The sequence below is a fragment of the Pseudonaja textilis genome, chromosome 2 (assembly GCF_049901715.1).
Source record: "Pseudonaja textilis isolate UNSWEBS1 chromosome 2, rPseTex1.2, whole genome shotgun sequence".
Classification (NCBI taxonomy): Eukaryota; Metazoa; Chordata; class Lepidosauria; order Squamata; family Elapidae; genus Pseudonaja; species Pseudonaja textilis.
Genome location: NC_141991.1, coordinates 145,548,056 through 145,565,936, shown reverse-complemented (window position 1 = coordinate 145,565,936; position 17,881 = coordinate 145,548,056). Strand labels below are relative to the sequence as shown.

At 39.8% G+C, this 17,881-nt stretch overlaps 2 protein-coding genes across 2 annotated transcripts; both read right to left on the bottom strand.

Annotated features, from left to right (window-relative positions):
* Positions 1–751: 751 nt before the first annotated feature.
* LAGE3 (L antigen family member 3) lies at positions 752–3,884 on the bottom strand. Its single transcript, XM_026711600.2, has 3 exons — positions 3,780–3,884; positions 2,247–2,375; positions 752–1,531 (listed from the first exon to the last, which is right to left on the bottom strand). Exons 1-3 carry the CDS (start codon positions 3,806–3,808, stop codon positions 1,420–1,422), a joined length of 270 nt encoding a protein of 89 aa, XP_026567385.1. The 5' UTR covers positions 3,809–3,884; the 3' UTR covers positions 752–1,419.
* Positions 3,885–9,258: 5,374 nt separating this feature from the next.
* On the bottom strand, positions 9,259–16,542 carry UBL4A (ubiquitin like 4A). Its single transcript, XM_026711440.2, has 4 exons — positions 16,268–16,542; positions 13,844–13,949; positions 12,220–12,425; positions 9,259–10,851 (listed from the first exon to the last, which is right to left on the bottom strand). The coding sequence occupies exons 1-4, from the start codon at positions 16,313–16,315 to the stop codon at positions 10,741–10,743; spliced, it is 471 nt and encodes a 156-aa protein (XP_026567225.1). The 5' UTR covers positions 16,316–16,542; the 3' UTR covers positions 9,259–10,740.
* Positions 16,543–17,881: the final 1,339 nt, after the last annotated feature.

Here is a 17,881-nt window from a genome sequence, read left to right as displayed (position 1 = left end):
GTGCCGAAAAAGCTGGGGGAGCAGTTCTGGTGTAAGCAACCAGAGCAAAGCAGAGCCACACTTGTTATCTGCATCCTTGCTGGTTTATCAATTTACAGGTACTACTATTATATACCTGTCACAGGGAGTATCTGACACCCAAATGAGCTCTCTGTATGATTAAGCAGTTTGACTTGTGGAGGGTGAAAGGATGTGTTACAAGAGCAGTCATATCTATGGATTGTTGCCATGAGCCCCTGTTGAGAAAGTAACTGCCCAAAGCATTTTCCCAATATTTCTGGCAATGGGTGCCATTCACTGTCAGTTCATATTTTTGTTACTGTAACCCATATTTTCTGCTCAATTTTGTACTGTCTCACATTGACTGGGGGAGGGGGGGTTTGATTTATTCACTTAGAGTTACACTAAGTGCTGAGTGCTTTCAGCAGAAATGCAGACAAATAGTGCATTGTCAGTTATGACTTTATGCAAACTTACCTGGGTTTTAACTCCATTAAATTCAACCGGGATTAGTCCTAGATTAGAAACTGGCAGATTTCCTCAAGTTAAAAACTACCAATCTCATATTGTTATGTGACCTTCAAGGGAAAAAGAATATGTAGCAAGAAAATAACAGAAAACAGGAAAACTGAGGTTTCCAACATATTTTGGCTTTGATTTGGAAAAAACTACTCAGATGACCAATTTCCTGTTAATATTTCAAAACAGCCCTATCAAACCAGCTGGATGGATGAACCAGTCATAGGTCTGTTAATTTCATTTACTGGAGAAATCACCAGTCATAAATTCATAAACCTTGCAGGACTGCCTGCTTGACATATTTAACAAAAAGAATAGATAGTTTCCTGTTTCTATTTCTAAATCACAGATGGCATCCTCTTCTAAACATTGTGCATCATGCATCCAACGTTTGTATCATGTTCATAAACCTTTTAATCCAGGAGCCCGGCCCCCAAAAACATCTTTCTTAAGATTTTGTTACGACCACATCATTTGTCCAGCAGTTTTTTCCCATAGTCAAAAATATTTTATTAGTAAACACATGCAGGGTGTAAGATGAATGGGATAATATAATAAAAATACATATCATATACACATAACTTTCAGTAAAATGTATCTTCCCAATCAAGAACCTTAGCCAGACTGCTTGTAGCTTGTGGAAGTTGAAGTCTTAACGTATCTGGAGAACATCAGGTTGTTTGGGGGCGGGTGGGGGGGAGGAGGAGGAAGGCCAAGGCAATTCTAAACTTGCCTACTTCTTGGTGCAAAATGGTTTATCAGGTTCTTGAGCTCCCTAGTACAAGTACTCATCTTGTTTTCCATCCTGGCTCCAAGAAAGGACAGTCCAATGCCTCCTCTGAAATCAGCAGTGAGCGGCCAAGTCCAGTAGCCATTTTATTGATCTGATATAACAGTTTATCAAGCCACAGGTGGTCCAAATAGATCCATAGTTTCCACCACCAAGGAGAGATGCTCCAAGAAGGAGTTAATGGAAACACGCAGGATCCTAGCTTCCTCTGCTCTCCATTGCCTAGAAATAATAGTAACAAAAATAATGAATGGCACATTGTGAATGGTACAAGACTGGTCTCACATCAACACTGCACTTTCTACAGTACCGTATATTAGATTTATTGTCTGAATGTGCAGACCTTACTGACTGATTTCCTTTACTTTTTGCACTTATAATCCACCTTCCTCTAGGAATTCAAGGTGACATATGTAATAATCTCTCTTAATTTTTATCCTCCCAACAACTCTATAAAATAAATAAAGCTGACCAACCTAGGCTCAGAGAGCTTTATGGCTGATCAAGAATATGAATCAGGGTCTTTCCAATCCCAATCCACTGCTTTACACTTTACAGCATGCTGGGTCTTTCATCAAACTAGCCCTGACCACCAAACTCTCTTGTTTCAAGTCTCCAAGGGTGATGTCCAGTTCTGAAAGCAGGCTCTATCAACCCAATGGCAAACTTGACATCAAATATGAAATTGCACTAGCAAGCAGAAGCCAGCTTGCTCCTCCTGGTTCCCCTAAGGCTGTTTCTCTTGATAGATCATGCCCCCTGCCTCTTCTAGCTATAGATCAGAGATCTCCAAACTTGGCAACTTTAAGACTCGTGGATTTCAACTCCCAGAATTCCTCAGCTGGCTGAGTAATTCTGAGAGTTTAAGTCTACAAGTCTTAAAGTTACCAAGTTTGGGGACCCATGCTATAGATGGAGGCCTATGAGTCACACTCACACATGTAAAATGTTGTCTGTCACATCCAGTTCTTTGATGATCCCTCCTTTGCGAGGCTCAGGATCTGGGGCCAGAGAACCCAAGGCAATCTTGGCCAACGTTGACGATGGAAAAGGAATTTTCAGTTCACTGATGTTGAGATAATCATAAGGAACATAAAATATAGAAAATAGTATAGGGAAACTCCCCACTTCCTCACATTTTCTTCTCATATCATACCTTCTCCCTATCTTTAAAAGGGAAATATATTAATCTCTGTTTACTCAATGGTTTTCAAGCTCGTTTCAAGAGATAGACTCAGGCCTCTTAACAGCTTGTGATCTCAGTATCCACCACTTCACCAAGTCTTTCATCCTGAACCTCAGGAGGTGGATACTAGAGACAGGACTTGTTTAATTATAGCTTTCTGTCTGTATTATTTCCTTGGGGAAATTCACCTGGCGCCAACATGATTTCCTTTCTCTTGTTTTTCTTCCCCCACACCTGAACTTCTCAGAATCTTTTAATTATTGCTATCTTAATGCTCACATAGGTTGGAGAATAGTTTTTAGCTTAGGTCTTATTTTTAACTTTTTTATTATTTTATTTTTATTTATAACATTGCATTCATTTCTTCGGTTGTTTTAAATTTTTATGTAGTATTATAAAACTATACCTCTTGGTAAATAAATGTTATCTTTGTACTACGTAGACAAGTAAAGTGTTCAGAGCTTCTAATCCTTTCATGTGTTTAATAATGCCCATTTTGATAGCTGAGTTTATAAAAACTAAGCATATTTGGACTAGTTAGTATGTGGATTGGCAAACATCTGAAGACAAATGTGGGAAGATTAAAAAAAAAGAAACATTGTAAAATAAGGTGAAAGAAACTGTTTTCATACTATGGCCAATGTAGTCACCAGGAACTGAAGTTGACTCAAGGGAGCATTTTTTCTTTTTAATGCGGGGCCCTCTTGTTTGACCTCAGCTCCACTTTTAAAAGGTTGTAGGGTTGATTTAAACTGTAAGATATTGTTAAATATTTTCATTAGCGTCCCCATCTTTTAGGTGGGACATTGCTTCGTCCATAGCTTCGGGAAGCATTATGAATAGCCGCCCTAGCCGTTTATCTCTCTTCCCGCCAAACTTTTTAAAACTGCAATCTAGGTTTTATTTTATCTTATTTATTTGAAAGTTGCTGTTCCAGCACAGACCTCAACAGCAAACACGCGGGGACTTGGACACACCATAATTACACGCTTTTGACCCCCATCGCCCTTGCCTTTCCCGTCTCTTATTTCCCCGCATGTCTCTACACCGCGCTCACCCGCGAAGGGATGGCACCGGCAGGCTTATGAGAACGAGGGGATCGTCCCTGCGTAGTAAAAGAAGCTTTTGGGGGGGGGGGAAATGAACCCCGGCGCCCCGATCCTCCGATGCACCCCCCCTCCCCGCCCTTCTCCTTTCACAGCTGCATCCCGCTCTCGCCTGCTTAGCCCAGGCCAGCCTCGGATCGGGTCTTTCTCACGATCCCATATACCCGTGTCTGGATACAACGCAAGCCCGGACCCCGGAACAGCCATGCCGCGGCGACGCTCCTCCCAGCCACGTGGGGTGGAAAGGGAAGGCTCCGGAGCGGCCGGCTGTGAGGGGAGGAGAGTGAAGGGGGGGGTGAGGGTTGTACCGTTTTAATTAATATTCAGTTCATATTTATATCCAGGTTATCATAGTCAAATAACCGCTGTTTTTCATCGGCTCAGTAGCGGAGTGTATGTGCATGTGTGTGTGTGGAGATCTTTAAAATATATATATAAAAAAATAAAATATTACTTTTAGACTCATTTGGATTTTTTTTTAATTACAATATTTTTATCCTGCTTCTCCACCAGGGAGCAAACCAACTGGTTAACAGCATTACAAATAACAATCTATTTTAATATTTACAAAATGTGATATGTAGATTAAAATATAGAGATTAAATTTTTAAAAATAGGCAGATTAAAAAGAAAGAGCCAGGAGGATGCAATGGCAAAGATGCTGGGCTAGAAACAAAGAGAGTGAATTCTAGTTTTGCCTTTGGGATGAAAGCTAGATGAGTGGTCTGGAGTCAGGTCCTCTCTTTCAGCCCGGCCCACCTCACAAGGTTGTTGTGGAGAAAATAGGCAGGCATATCAAGTAAATTTGTTGCCTTGAGTTATATAAAAGTGGGATTTTAAAAATTCTTAATAATAAAAATACTAGAAACAGCAGTCCAGAATATTAGCTGCCTTCTGAAATGCTAACACCCTACACAACCTTATTAGTTTCAACAGTTGTTCTCTGCCATGTCTAACTCAGCTAAATCTTTTCAGTTGTTTTGGGCAACAAACCAATCTCTTCCATGCAGGAACCTATTTTTATTTATTTAGATTAATTATAACTGTCAATCTCACAACTGGGACTCTGGACAGCAAACAAAGATCAAACAGCATCAACAATGGCATGTAAGTCATGGCACGTAAGATAAAAAGGGTAAACCCCAAATCATAAAACCCTTCCCTCCACATTTGTTAAGGCTATAATCCAGAAGGCAGAATTTATATCATGTTTTGCATTTTGTTACTAGTCCATCAAGTCACCTTAACTCTTAGTGGCCACAAAAAAATATCTGCAGTTTTCTTGCCAAGATTTTAGAAGTGGTTTGTCCTTGGCTACTTCTTAGGGTTGAGAGAGTGACCAGCCTAAGGTCATTCAGATGTATAAGCAGTGGTGGGGTTCAAATTTTTTTACTACCAGCATGGCTTGGTGGGCATGGCAGGGGAAGGATTCTGTAAAATCTCCACTCCCATCCCACTCCAGGGGGAAGGTTACTGCAAAATCCACATTCCCTCCCCATCCCACTAACCTACTTTCCAGCTCTGTTCTCCTGTGCAGGGCAACAAAAGAAGATCCAGCCAATGATCAGCTTGGACTCAGGAGGCGGAGAATAGATGGGGGTGGGGCCAGTCAGAGGTGGTATTTGTTGGTTCTCTGAACTACTCAAAATTTCCGCTAGCGATTCTCTAGAACTGGTCAGAACCTGCTGAATACCACCTCTGTGTATAAGGCAGGATTAGATTCGCTGTCTCGATTCTAATCCAGCATTTTAAGCATTAGAACAAACAGGTTTATGTTTTACATTTTTGTGCAGTATTTTAAACGTAACACACTGTAAACAGCTTTAAGTTTTCCCCAGACCGCTATCATCTTCATGATCGTGCTATCAATTGCTTGAGTCTTCTGTGACAACTTCTTTGTGGACTATGCAAACTGATTCCTTTGGAAATAAAATACTGTACTGAAGGCAATTATGATAATTCGGTCCGTGTTGGCCATGGTTTCTGTGCCCTGGTCAACTGGCCTCAGAGATGCTGGGATCAGGTACTAAGAAATTAAATGGTAGATACATCTGTGTGAACCAAAATAGGGTCAATGAATGAATGAGTGAGGAGAGATAAACAAGGTACCAAATAGACTTGGGACCAACCTACATTTTTCAAACAGTAGATATTGTAGCTTACATTTTCATGTTCCAAAATAAATCTGCCTTGATACCTAGGGATAAAACAGAATATAAATGGAATTTTATCTCTTGGCATCAGTGTGTGTTATCTTTAACAGGAAAGTACCTTCAAAAGGCATTTGTCACTTCCCATTTTGAAATCAAAATATCTCTGACTCTGTAACTCGAATCTTTGCCATTAAAAAGCAAAATAAAAAAAACCTCCAGGCATTTTAGGAACTATGCCACACCATTTCTCATCATCTGATTTTTCTAGCTAGTTGGGATGATAACAGAATCAACCCTGCTTGATGCTATGTGATTTGAGGGCAAGGATTTTAATGGATTCCCCACTCAAAACACAGATGTTCTGAGCTATCAGTTTTCTGATTTTGGTATCTTTGTTCACCCATTCCCATAATTCAGGTAACAAGCATCCATGTATCAATCCCCTTCTGAAAAAAACAGAATATATATGAATAGGAAATACTAGAAAAGTTTGCCTTTGAATCATTGTGAGGCATTGTGCAAGTTCCATTTGTGGCAATACATCAATGATGCCCATTCACATATGCAAATTATTCATAGACATTGCAGTTTAAAAAATCCATTCTTTCTTATTACAGAATGTGTGAATGATGTTAGAAAATATTAGGCCTGACAGGAAGTGAGTTGATACAAACATTGTGTCTGAAGAGTTAGACCTGTGCAGATCTACAGTATTCATTTTCAAATCCTTACTGGAAACAAAAACACGCGTTTGTGTGAAAATGAATATGTAGGTTTCATGGACTTGACTTTGAAGTGACTTGAAAAAGTGTCTGCCTGCCTCACTGAGTGAGTTATTTCGCATCAAAGTAAAATTGTTAAAATCTGGGCCATATTGGTAGAACACCCTGAATTAGCTGGATTTTTGAATTTAATTTTTCTCTGTGAGCATATATAAGCATTTAGGATACAATCAAGATTCTTTTTGTGACTCTCCCCCCGCCCCCCACCCCAAGGCTGAGCCAAATTACAGTTTCAAAGTTAGTTTTGCAAAATAGCTACCAAGGTTGCCTAAAACCCAGGAACAGCTTGTGCAACTGAAGATGCAGCTGCTTATAATTATCCCATCCACTTACTTCATATTTCAACTATTTTTAAGCCACTTTTTTGATCCCAGGGCAAAATCATCTCTGATTTCATGAAACCAGTACCCACAGGAACACCATTCTTATACAACTGTATCACGGCACAACGAAAGGTCTGAACAAAAAGTGTAGATTCCATTCAGAGTATTATTTTAAATGCTCCTACTTTTAATCAAGACATGAAACAAATGCTGCGCCTCCAAACATTTGCAGCCATGTTTTCCCTTCCTGCTCTGTAGGTGCACCAGAAATTGTGAGTTCTAGTCTTGTTTTAGCCACGCAAGCCAGCTGGGTGTCCTTGGACCAGTCATTCTCTCTCAGCCCAACTCACCTTTTGGGGTTGTTATAGGGAAAATATGAGGATATGTTTGCTGCCTTACGTTATATGTAAAAATAATAAAGGCAGGATATCAATAAATAAATAACAACCCATTAGCACAGATCTGATCACAAAGTACAGAGCAATCACAGTACTGACACTCTGCAGAATAGACTGTTTTGTTCAAGTAGGTAAACACTGAGAGTCATATATTAAACTAACCATTGCACAGGAGTTATCTGGTAGCCCAGAGGCCAAAAACTGGTCCTTTGAGGAAAGAGAGAGCACTCCAACTTTATTTTGTGCATCACCACCCCAGCCTCTAGCAAAGGGCTCTTTATCACATCCACCCAGTGAAATACCAAGTCCCGTAACCCTTGCAGCTTTGATAAATGTTTCCCTTTGCACACCTCAACTGCTCACTCCTATACCAAAAGCAAAACAGTATGAATTGGACTGTGAGGCTGAAGTGCATAAGGGAAAAAACGTGGCTGCAATTAAACTGAAGCTGATTATTGGGGAGAAAGGTATGAAAGAGACATCTGCTTGCTTCTCATTCTCTGGGGAGACACTTAGTGAACAGATAAAACCTTGCTCCCTCTGGTTTCTGTTTAATCAAATTATACCTCTTCCTTTAAAAAAAAAAACCTCCAAGAACCAAAAAATAAATACAGGGTTGTATTGTAGAGTCATGAAAAATTCCATACATGGAAAGGTTAATAAGTAGCACCACGATCCCAATACATGCTTTGCCATTGGTTATGCTAGCTAGCTAGTTCAAATATTTGGGTATATCAAGCTGTTGACTCTTTTTATACACCATTCTTTTTTCCCTCTATATTTCTCCTGTACTTCAATGCTATTCCTAACATTCTCATCCCGGCTCCATTTCCCTCTGTGTCTGGCTCACACCATATACTAAACCTATGCAAACACATATATGATACATTGCACCCATGATATGCCCAAACAAATGAATATTTGGCTTAATGCAATAGCCTGCTTCAGGCAACACCTTCATCAACTGATTTTTTTTCCTCTCAATTTAGGTTTCTCCAGATGCTGGGTGGGAATTTTAAAAGTTTCAGACCCAATCCATATAAAGGGTACCAGGAAAAAAGCTACACTGGTCTTGTTAGTATCAAACCTGAAACCATAATTAATACTACTGTAATGCTACTACTTTTGACCCTGGTAACCTAAGGTGAAGACATTTTGCTGATTATTCTGAATTGCCATTGCTACATAAGCTATATACTTTACTATATAACTTATGCTTGTGGATGTATAGTATATACATCCACATGCTATCCTGCAGTTTAAACATATATGATGAAGGAGATCTGGGAAAGTGCCTCCAGAGTTGGAATACTAAGTGTTACTATTTCCCTTTACCACACGTACACAAATCAAGAGTTCTTACAACTCCTGAATTTCTTAATGTTTACACACATATATGTGCACGCACAAGCACACAACTGCGATACAGCACTTCCAGTGATTTCCCAATTTAGGCATTCATAGCATCTTATTTGGTGGAGGAAACACTGATCCCATAATGGCATTAGATATTGTGGCAGGAAGAAGCAGCAGAGAATTTTCCATCTCCTAGCGCCGTTGCTCTAATCAAAAGCAGAGCTCAGTTCCTGCTGTACAGTATCGATTTCGACTTGTGGTACTGAATATTGCTGAGATTACAGCATTGTGGAAAACACTCAGCTGGTTTTTGTTCCGTTAGAAAAATGTGGCTTCAGATGACCAAGCCTGAATTATTTCACCACCAGTAGGAAAACTTATGAGAAACTCCTGTTTTTGTTAGAAGGTAAAAAATAATTACATTTACCATTTTCTGTGGGGGCTGTTGAGCCCTTAACAGCTAATCTTGGAGTCACAGTTGATAGCTCAATGAAGATGCTGATTCCGTGTGAGTTATGCAGAAATATGTAAGAGGCGCACTCTGGATTATGGATTGTTGCAAGAAAGATCAAAGTAAAACTGCCAAAACTTTTAATACCCTTGCATTCACATCTGTTAATATTCCAGACAATTCTGATAACCATGTTTGGAAAAAAAATTTTTAATAGGTACAAGTACAGAGGAGGGCAATCAAAATAATCAGAGGTATCCTTCTTTATATATATGATATATATAAAAAAGGCTACAGCATTTGGGACCCTACCTTAAAAAACAAGCAACATTGGAGGAACTTCATTGAGACCATGTAAAATCAAGGATGTCACGGATAGATTACAGTCATAATTCTAACAGTGAGGTTGATTCATCAGTGATTTACAGAGCAATCATAGTCACATTTTCATGGAAGGCTGGATATACCATACTTTTGTCTTTTGCTTCATCTAAAGTTTAAACCATCTCCGTAAGGATAAGAAACAACACTAAGAAATTTGGTAGGAGAGTTTTTGTTTTTCTTCTTTCATTGGAGTCAAGAATTACTTAACCAAATCCTGTTCTTGCAAAACTCAGAAATATGGATACAGCCATAAAAATAAAGGGTCATAGACACAATCCTTCTCTGTGTGGCTTATGATCAACTTGTAATTCTACCCCGTTTTCAGGATCTGCAATAAAAAATACTAACAGGTGAAAGGGGAGGGCTTAGGTAGAGGGGGGGCTTGCTTTTAGCCAAGGCAGTAGAGATCTGCTTTTTCTGGGGACATCTGCTGCCTTATTTTAACAATCCCTGAGCCCAGCCTTCCTAAATTAGGTGCTCTCCAGATGTTGATTGGGAATTCTGGGAGTTGAAAAAAAAAACCCTCACACATCTGGATTACACTTAATTTGGGGAAGGGCAATGAACCAGCAAATTTAGGTGTGCTCTGGATTGCAGCTGAATATACTGCTAGAAGGGCTCATTTGATCTACCTAAGAAATATTAGACATAGAGGATATATGCAGAACTCTGCCAGTAAACACTGCTTAGCCACCTGATTAACATTCATTTGTCTTTTTTCTTGAAACATTTAACAATCTAAAATATCTGACAAATGTTTTCTTATCTAACAATGCTAATCAAGCAGGGGACTCAGAATGAGCTCTTACATTGTCAAAGCTTACGTAGTCATTCTGGAGAGTATCAATGCTAAGTTTTCAAAAGCCATAATTCAAATTTTTATTATTCAGATTTGATTTTCTGCCTGTAAGCTTCAGTGAAATTTATTGTGGGAAAAGCCTTTGAATAAAACAATAAAAAGGAGTCTATTAGTATGCAACCAGGCTTTGGGGTTAAACAAGAAATTTAAATATAAACAAAGGCATCCTCAATCGCATAGGTAACTGCATCTCTCAAGAAAAGGCAAACAATTTATCTAAAGAATGCCATTCCCCCACTTCTGTTGAACATACTAGACAGAACAGATTAATCTCACCTATCACCACTTTTAATTGATGGGGAGAAGTTACATATGCTCCATGACCCTTTAACAGCAGTCCAGAGAAATCACTCGCATTAGGCCCCAAACTGGGCCCTGCCCAGGGGTTTACTGTCCAAAGTGATGAATAGGGCTCAATTCTCCAGTTCAGCAGCTAATCCAAAAAACCCATTTCCACAGCCTCAGCTACTTCAGGATGAAGCAAGCGTGTAGCTAAACGCTCTATGTCATCTAGGCTCAGCAATCGAAGACTTCGCTCATAATCCTAGAGAAGGGAAGGTAGAGAAAGGACTGAATAAAATTGTTGGGCAAAGGCCAAAACATTTCCAAATAAAAACAGAGAGACAGACAGACACTGATGTATGCATTAATGAAAATAAATTTAAAGCAACTGAGGCTGCAATACTAGAATTCCTGGGAACATGGTCCAGGAAATATTCTTTGCATTTCCTCCCCTGAGAACAACTAGGTGGCAGCACCTACCTGATTTTGGCTGACCTTAGAAAGTAAATTGAACTTGATTAGCACTGAAACGGGAAATCACCAAGAAATACAATGGTTGAGCTATACAAACATTTGTTTAACGATCATTTGAAGACACAATGTCACTGAAAAAAGCAACTTATGAATAGTCCTCCGTCCTCACACAATCATTGCTGTATCACCACAGTCACGCAATCACAATTCGGGTGCTTGGTAACCAGCATGTATTTTCAAAACATAAGCTTTGTTCATTCCCAAATAGCAAAATCTGGATATTGTGGATGCTCTGGTGTTGGAACCTGAATGTAGCATTGCTCCGCCATTTTATGAATTGTCTCATGCTCTACAATTACCTCATAATTATTACCTCATCTCTGGATAAAAAGAGGAAGCAGACTGATGAACAACTGGGCAGACGATTCTTGCCTGCTTACTCTAGTACAGGGGTGTCCAACCTTGGCAACTTTAAGACTTGTGGACTTCAACTCCCAGAATTCCTCAGCCAGCTGGCTGAGGAATTCTGGGAGTTGAAGTCCTAAAGTCTTAAAGTGCCAAGGTTGGACACTGCTCTAGTAGGTTAAAAAGAACCCAGAAGGTTGCATGAATAAAGAGGGGAACAGATTACTTTTCTGCTCTGTAGCAGCATTTCTAATATTTAATACTGAGGTGGGTGACTATATGGCCTCTTTGCTATATTATGTAGAAAGCTACAAAAAGTAAACATAACACTATTATTCTTTAATAGAGTGATAGATTTTAACTCAGGAGACTTCAGTTAAAATATGTCTGTTCTGCTACTTTAATCTTCTCTGGCCAAACATTATGGTTTAGTGCAAGCATGCAAGATAAAATTCAATAATAAGTTCTATGTATAAATGAACTTATTTTTATTTACAATTCTCTCCCTGCCCCCAAATAATACCCAATCTGATTCTTTTTTCCTGCTTTCTAGTGGACTATTGGGACTGATCCCTCTCTTCTGAAGAGGACTGAATCTGCTGAGCCTTTTCAAAACTATTCTAATACCCATGTAGTATCTACTACTGCTACTCTGCGGTCATGTTGGCTTGCCTACAAACAGTTGCACAATGCTATCAGAGTTAGAGATCTCCCTCCTTACACTTCCATTCATATAGAAAGGAAAATTTACCTTCTGTACCTGCTCCAGTACTTTCTCAGTATCAGACACGCTGTAATGCCTGCTCAGGACTTGAGCCAGCGTGTGCCAGATGGTTGAACTCAGTGGGAGGCCAGCTCTGCTGCTAGGATCCTCAGGTGATGCCTTCTCCAAAGGCTTGATCACAAGGTTGAGCTTTGACTCAGGCCCAATAGAGTAATCAGACAAACGGTGTTCATCTAGGAAAGAAGGAAGAGGCTGCTGAGTTGACAAAGGCATAAAGCAATTGATTCAAAGCAGATCTAATAGTGAACATACTGCATTGAATAAATAAATCTTTATTTCCAGAAGCTTGGCTGCATTATTATGTTGGTGGTGAAAAAACCCCAACAGCTTAAGAATGAACACATAACCTAATAATTGTAGATTTTGAGGACCAGAGGCTATAATCATCCTATTTACTTTCCATAATTGTAGGTAGGTAAGATCTCAAGTCTGAACAAGTGAACTTTTGTTCTCCAAATCCAAATAATATTCTCTTTAATGATATGGAATCAGGAAACTGGCTAGTTTTTGCAAAGAGCAAAGCATTTAGTCAGCTGCTTGCCCTGTTTCTAAAAAGAGCAGACATTTGCTATTATTCCATTCCAAAAAGCATATAAACTCCTTAGTTCTTAATGGACATTATGAAGTTAATATTTCATGAAAGAATATTTTTCATACTGTCACAAACATCCACTCACCTAATGACACAGCAGAGTATCATTTGCAACTGGCTAATCAGAGGAGCCTCTAGTTTTCTCTGAAATACGCTGCAAGCCCATAAAACTCACTACTGTTTGATACAAATCAAAATTAATAAGGACAACTGGATATTAAAAAGAACCATACAAAAACCTATGTAATCAGAGCAACTTAGTAGGATGTTTTTAAGGGAAAGGAAGGCAAATATCGAGTTATGTAGCAAAATTTTAGCTGGATACTTTAATTACAGATAAAAGCTTTGTACCAAAAATAAAATTATAAATACTACCTATTTTCTTACACATACCTCAACACAAATGATATTTAATGTTTTTACAAATACCGAAAACTATATAAACATCACATGTTTGCATGGATTGCTACAAACTACAATATAAGCCAGGGATCAGCAAGATAGACCTGTATTCTTGCGAAGATATTACAGTGCTGTAGAATCCAGAGGCGTTTACAGGACACGGTTAAAATACTGCAAGTCAAAAGGGGAGATGAGATAGCAACATTCAAACGCTGCCTGTTTTTTTTTATGTGCAACACAACACAAAAAAAGGCAGAGCTTCAATTGCACTATCACAGCCATCATTTAACCTCTTTGGCCACACTGAATTTACAGGAAAATAAAAGAATTATCAGGACAAGTTGCATTATTACATTTTTGAGACTGGCAGAAAATGGGAGCTGCTACTCCCCCATAAACCTGGAGAATTGTGTGCTAGTTTCTCTCATATCTCTGTCAAACTAGGTATCACAGAAACTATTGGTCTCATTCCTCTTAATGAATCCGCCCATCTTTCTTTTTTTTTGATGTCTTTTAGGCTTTTTTATTTGCTACCTTGGATGAACCTAATGGCCCCTGTATGACTAACTGCCTTATGATTTATCATTTAGCACCCACCTGCCAGAGCTTTGCCTTTGAAAAGCAAGCGCTGTTGAGAGACTGGAACATTCAGCTTTTCTGAGACAAGACGCTTGAGAGAGGAGATGCGCTCATCAGGGGAGACCTGAGAAGGAAGAACTTGTCAGGTGAGACTTGTGTCAAGCCTAAAATTGACATATGTGTAGCCATTTTAGTTAGGCTTAATATATATTCTTTTTCTTACTTTCTCTGTGGCAGTCATGGGGGAAAGGGTTTCGGGCTTGCCACCTTCCTAAAGGGGGAGGAGTGGAGATAAAGAGAGTGTTTTGGCTAGGTGTGGGAAACGAGCTGTCCCATGCTTGGGGCCCTTGAGGTGGAGATTTATAACATCAAGCAACTTTGAATTACTTCTGTTGGAGAATGTGACTTTGGAGGGCTGTTTCTAACTTGTAATATTGTGGGGTAATTCCGGGTTGTGTTAGATCCGGAATTACCATGGACTTTGCCAATTTGATGCTTTCCTACCTCCCTGCTAGACCCTCAAGCAATATATACTTCTTAAGGATACCTATCATTCAGCAGCTAGTAAGTTTTCCCCATTAGTAAACAATTGGAAAAGGAATATTTTTACTTTGCATTTAATTTATGGCTGCAAACTTTCCCCCCACTCATAAGTTGAGGTTGGTGCACAGAAAATTAGCAAATGAAACTTTTTACAGTATAGACATTTTCTGCAGAGTATATCCAACATCTGTTAAATATTATTGGTGCTTTTCAGCCTAAGCCCCTGGTTACATCCTTTCTATGGGAGAAAAAAAAATGCAAACTATGATTTGGAAATTCATGGGATAAAATTTCATTGCTCATTAAATATCCCAAACACAGCTGCATTTAACCTCTGGCTTTTCCTTAACCCCTCCAAATCTGTTTTATTGATGGTAGCAAAGATATGGCCTTCCCTTAAACAACTGAAGCAAAAACCTCAGAGAACATACACATGAAATTCTCAGGCAAGAATAGTACAAAAATAATATTTGAATATGAAATACTTTGTGCTCAAGGTTGGCAAAACTGTGAAGATGAAAACTGTATCTGCCTTTGGTCAAAGTAAGTAAATTTGAACCTGACCAAGTATTAGGTTATATAAATTCCCTGAATGATTTTGGTAAGCATGACAGGAAAGAAAGTGCTTTTCCTCTTGTTCAAACAATGACAGAAGCTAAAGTCCTGTACTTGTTAAGAGTGGAGTTTACAAGAGATTCAGAACCTAGTTCATGCGAAACTATGGCTACAGATCTCAAAGAACTTGAAATAATATACAGGTAGTCCTTGACTTATGACAACAGTTGACCCCAAAATTTCTGTTGTTAAGTGAGACATTTGTTAAGTGAGTTTTGTCCCACTTTACAACCATTCTTGCCACAGTTGTTAAGTGAATCACTTCAGTTGGTAAGCTAGTTAAAGTGAATCTGGCTTCCCTATTGACTTTGCTTGTCAGAAGGTCACATGACTTTGGGGCACAGCAACAGTCATAAATAACCAGTTGCCAAACAACCGAACTTTGATCACATGATCATGGGGTGGGGGGAAACGCTGCAAATGTGAAAAGTGGTCATAAGTCACATTTTCCAGTGCCGTTGCAACTTTGAACGGTCACTAACTGATGGCGAGGACTAACTGTATGTAAATGTGATTTCAAACTCGTGGGATGTGTGGGTGTATGTGCGTGTGTAATATTTTGTTATTCTATTTTTAATTGCTGTAAGCTCCCCAGTCACATATTTGAGATGACCAGCTATATAAGTTAGATAGATAGATAGATAGATAGATAGATAGATAGATAGATAGATAGATAGATAATCTCACTGGCTGCTACTTGTAATGGCTGCCTACTACCTTTAGAGACATTTGCCTTTTGAATACCTGCTTCTGGGCCACACAAAGCAGAGGGTGGATTTACCAGCATTATCTAGTAGTTGACAACGCTGGGAATAGGACCTTTGCCTGCCTCTTCTTAAGGCCTGTGAGGCAGGGTGTAAATAATCTATTAATGTCACCCATCCTGCACATCCAGGCCCGTCTCCCTCCCTTGGGTGCCTCGATTGGGTCCTGTGAGGTTTTTAACTCACCAAGTCCAGCTCGGGCCAAACTGCTCTGAGCCAAGCCGGGGCAGCCGGGCCTTGGGAAGGAGGGCCAGGGAGGGTCTTCCGTGCTCTCCTTCCAGGAAGCACCCAAGGAACCCACGGTAAAAGGAGGAGCGGAGATCAGGATTGAGGCTCAGAAGGGCCTGCTGCCTCGGGAACAGCGGAAGCGCCGCCAGCCTCCATCGCCCTACCTTCCCAGCACAAGGCCCAAGGGAAGGCCGGGCCCTCCAGGAAGCCCCCTCCCTCTACCCTCGGGAGAACCGCAAGCGCCCAGCACCGATCCGCTGCGATCCTGGCCCCGGAAAGAAAGAAGGGCTACCTGGAGGCTGCATTCCCGGCCCTGGAGCGCCTTCACCGTAAGTAACATCTCGGGACCCCGCAGTTCTGGAAGCCAAGCGGCTCCTTTAAGAAAATCATAGACAGCAAGAGGGACAACCCAAAACAGAGCGGTCCAGTAGGAGGGTCAACACATCGCATTCCCTAGCTTGGGCGGAAAAAAAAAAGTCATACGTCAGGAGTATCATAGAGACGGGAAGGAGAGGAGACGCCGACTCTTTATGGTCGGAAATAGAACTTCCGAGAACTTTAAAAGCCGACCGGAAAGCGGAAAAGCCAAAGTATGTCACATCCTCCGAAGTGATTAACTATAGAGAGGAAGTCATAGAGAGTTTATTCAAGTTTGTGGGTTGCTTGCATAGTGAGAAATACTTGCAAGGTAGAGGAACATCAGGATAAGAGAATCTCCTTTATATTAAGCCTCGGGTAGCGTCCCGAAGGTGTTAATGAAATTTGGTATTTTAGTTTGGATAATTTTAAAAAATCTGCCACATGTGGAGCAATGCGAGAAGTAGTATATAGTTGTTAATGGAAAAATGCAAAGAAAAGGGTTAGCAAAATCGTTAATCTCCCTTTATTTAAGTGTCTTTAAGATATTTAGATTTCCTTACCCAAGAAACTAAAAAAGAAGCAAATATATAATTTGGTCGTCTATTTTCCCAAACAGTACTGTCCACCTTCTATCCAGAGAAAAGAAAGAGCATAATGACTTACAGCAGTGTTATGTGGCTATCCCCAGGAACCCTCTTTATTTTTAGAGCTAGAGCTAAAAATGATTCAATGCATAAGAATTTTTGAGATGTAGTTTACTACCTGAGACCCCGTTTGTCTAGTAATTAAGGCCCCAGGCTAGAAATCATAGTCCCATATCTCTCTCCTGATTCCTGATTCCGATGACAAAATCAGATTCAAGTGTCACCAGTACATTGGAAGCATGCAATCCCAAACCTGATATCCTTATCCTGTGACTTACGTAAATGCTGAACAGCATGGGTGTTAAATCAGAACTTTCTGGGAACCCCCTTGTAGTCAAAGGGCCTGGTAAAAGTACTCTTAAGTCTAAAGACACCCTCTAGAGCTGACTGGATACAGGTGGACAATAATTGAAGAACAGTTATTTGACTCCAGCTCTAAACTCCACAGGATTCCATAACTGATGCTATCAAAAGCCACAGGAAATTTAGTAGGATGGACAATTACATTCCCCATCTTTCCCCAGAGTAGGTCATCTGTCCAAACACTTAAGGCAGTTTTCAATGCCAAAACCCAACTTGAAAATTGACTAAAATGAGTCAGTTTCTTTCAAGAACAAATTATCTGCCACTGTCCTTTCAAATACCTTAACCAAGAAGAGGATATTTGCCGCTGAGCAATAGCTCTCTACCTTCTGATCCACAGTTACTTTTATCTATTATATTGTAGAATAGATCATATGCTTTGTAACAAAGTTACTCATTTGGGTCAGTTATTTGTTTTTCCCTTATGTATATTATATGTTCTTCCTTGCTAGTAACTTGAGCTATTTTTGATTTTCCAGATTCCCTATAGTAAGTGGCACATTCCATTTTAGCTTGATGGATCAAAGTATCCTATGTAG

What these genes read in the sequence shown, in the direction of transcription:
- LAGE3 (XM_026711600.2), bottom strand. Translation starts at nt 3,808, where the DNA reads ATGGCTGTTCCGGGGTCCGGGCTTGCGTT. An exon ending in CCGGGGTCCGGGCTTGCGTT is followed by an intron (nt 2,376 to 3,779) that starts GTATCCAGACAC and finishes TCTCAACATCAG; the next exon opens with TGAACTGAAAATTCCTTTTC. An exon ending in ACAGACAACATTTTACATGT is followed by an intron (nt 1,532 to 2,246) that starts GTGAGTGTGACT and finishes TATTATTTCTAG; the next exon opens with GCAATGGAGAGCAGAGGAAG.
- UBL4A (XM_026711440.2), bottom strand. Translation starts at nt 16,315, where the DNA reads ATGTTACTTACGGTGAAGGCGCTCCAGGGCCGGGAATGCAGCCTCCAG. An exon ending in GCCGGGAATGCAGCCTCCAG is followed by an intron (nt 13,950 to 16,267) that starts GTAGCCCTTCTT and finishes CTTCCTTCTCAG; the next exon opens with GTCTCCCCTGATGAGCGCAT. An exon ending in TACTGGAGCAGGTACAGAAG is followed by an intron (nt 10,852 to 12,219) that starts GTAAATTTTCCT and finishes TCCCTTCTCTAG; the next exon opens with GATTATGAGCGAAGTCTTCG.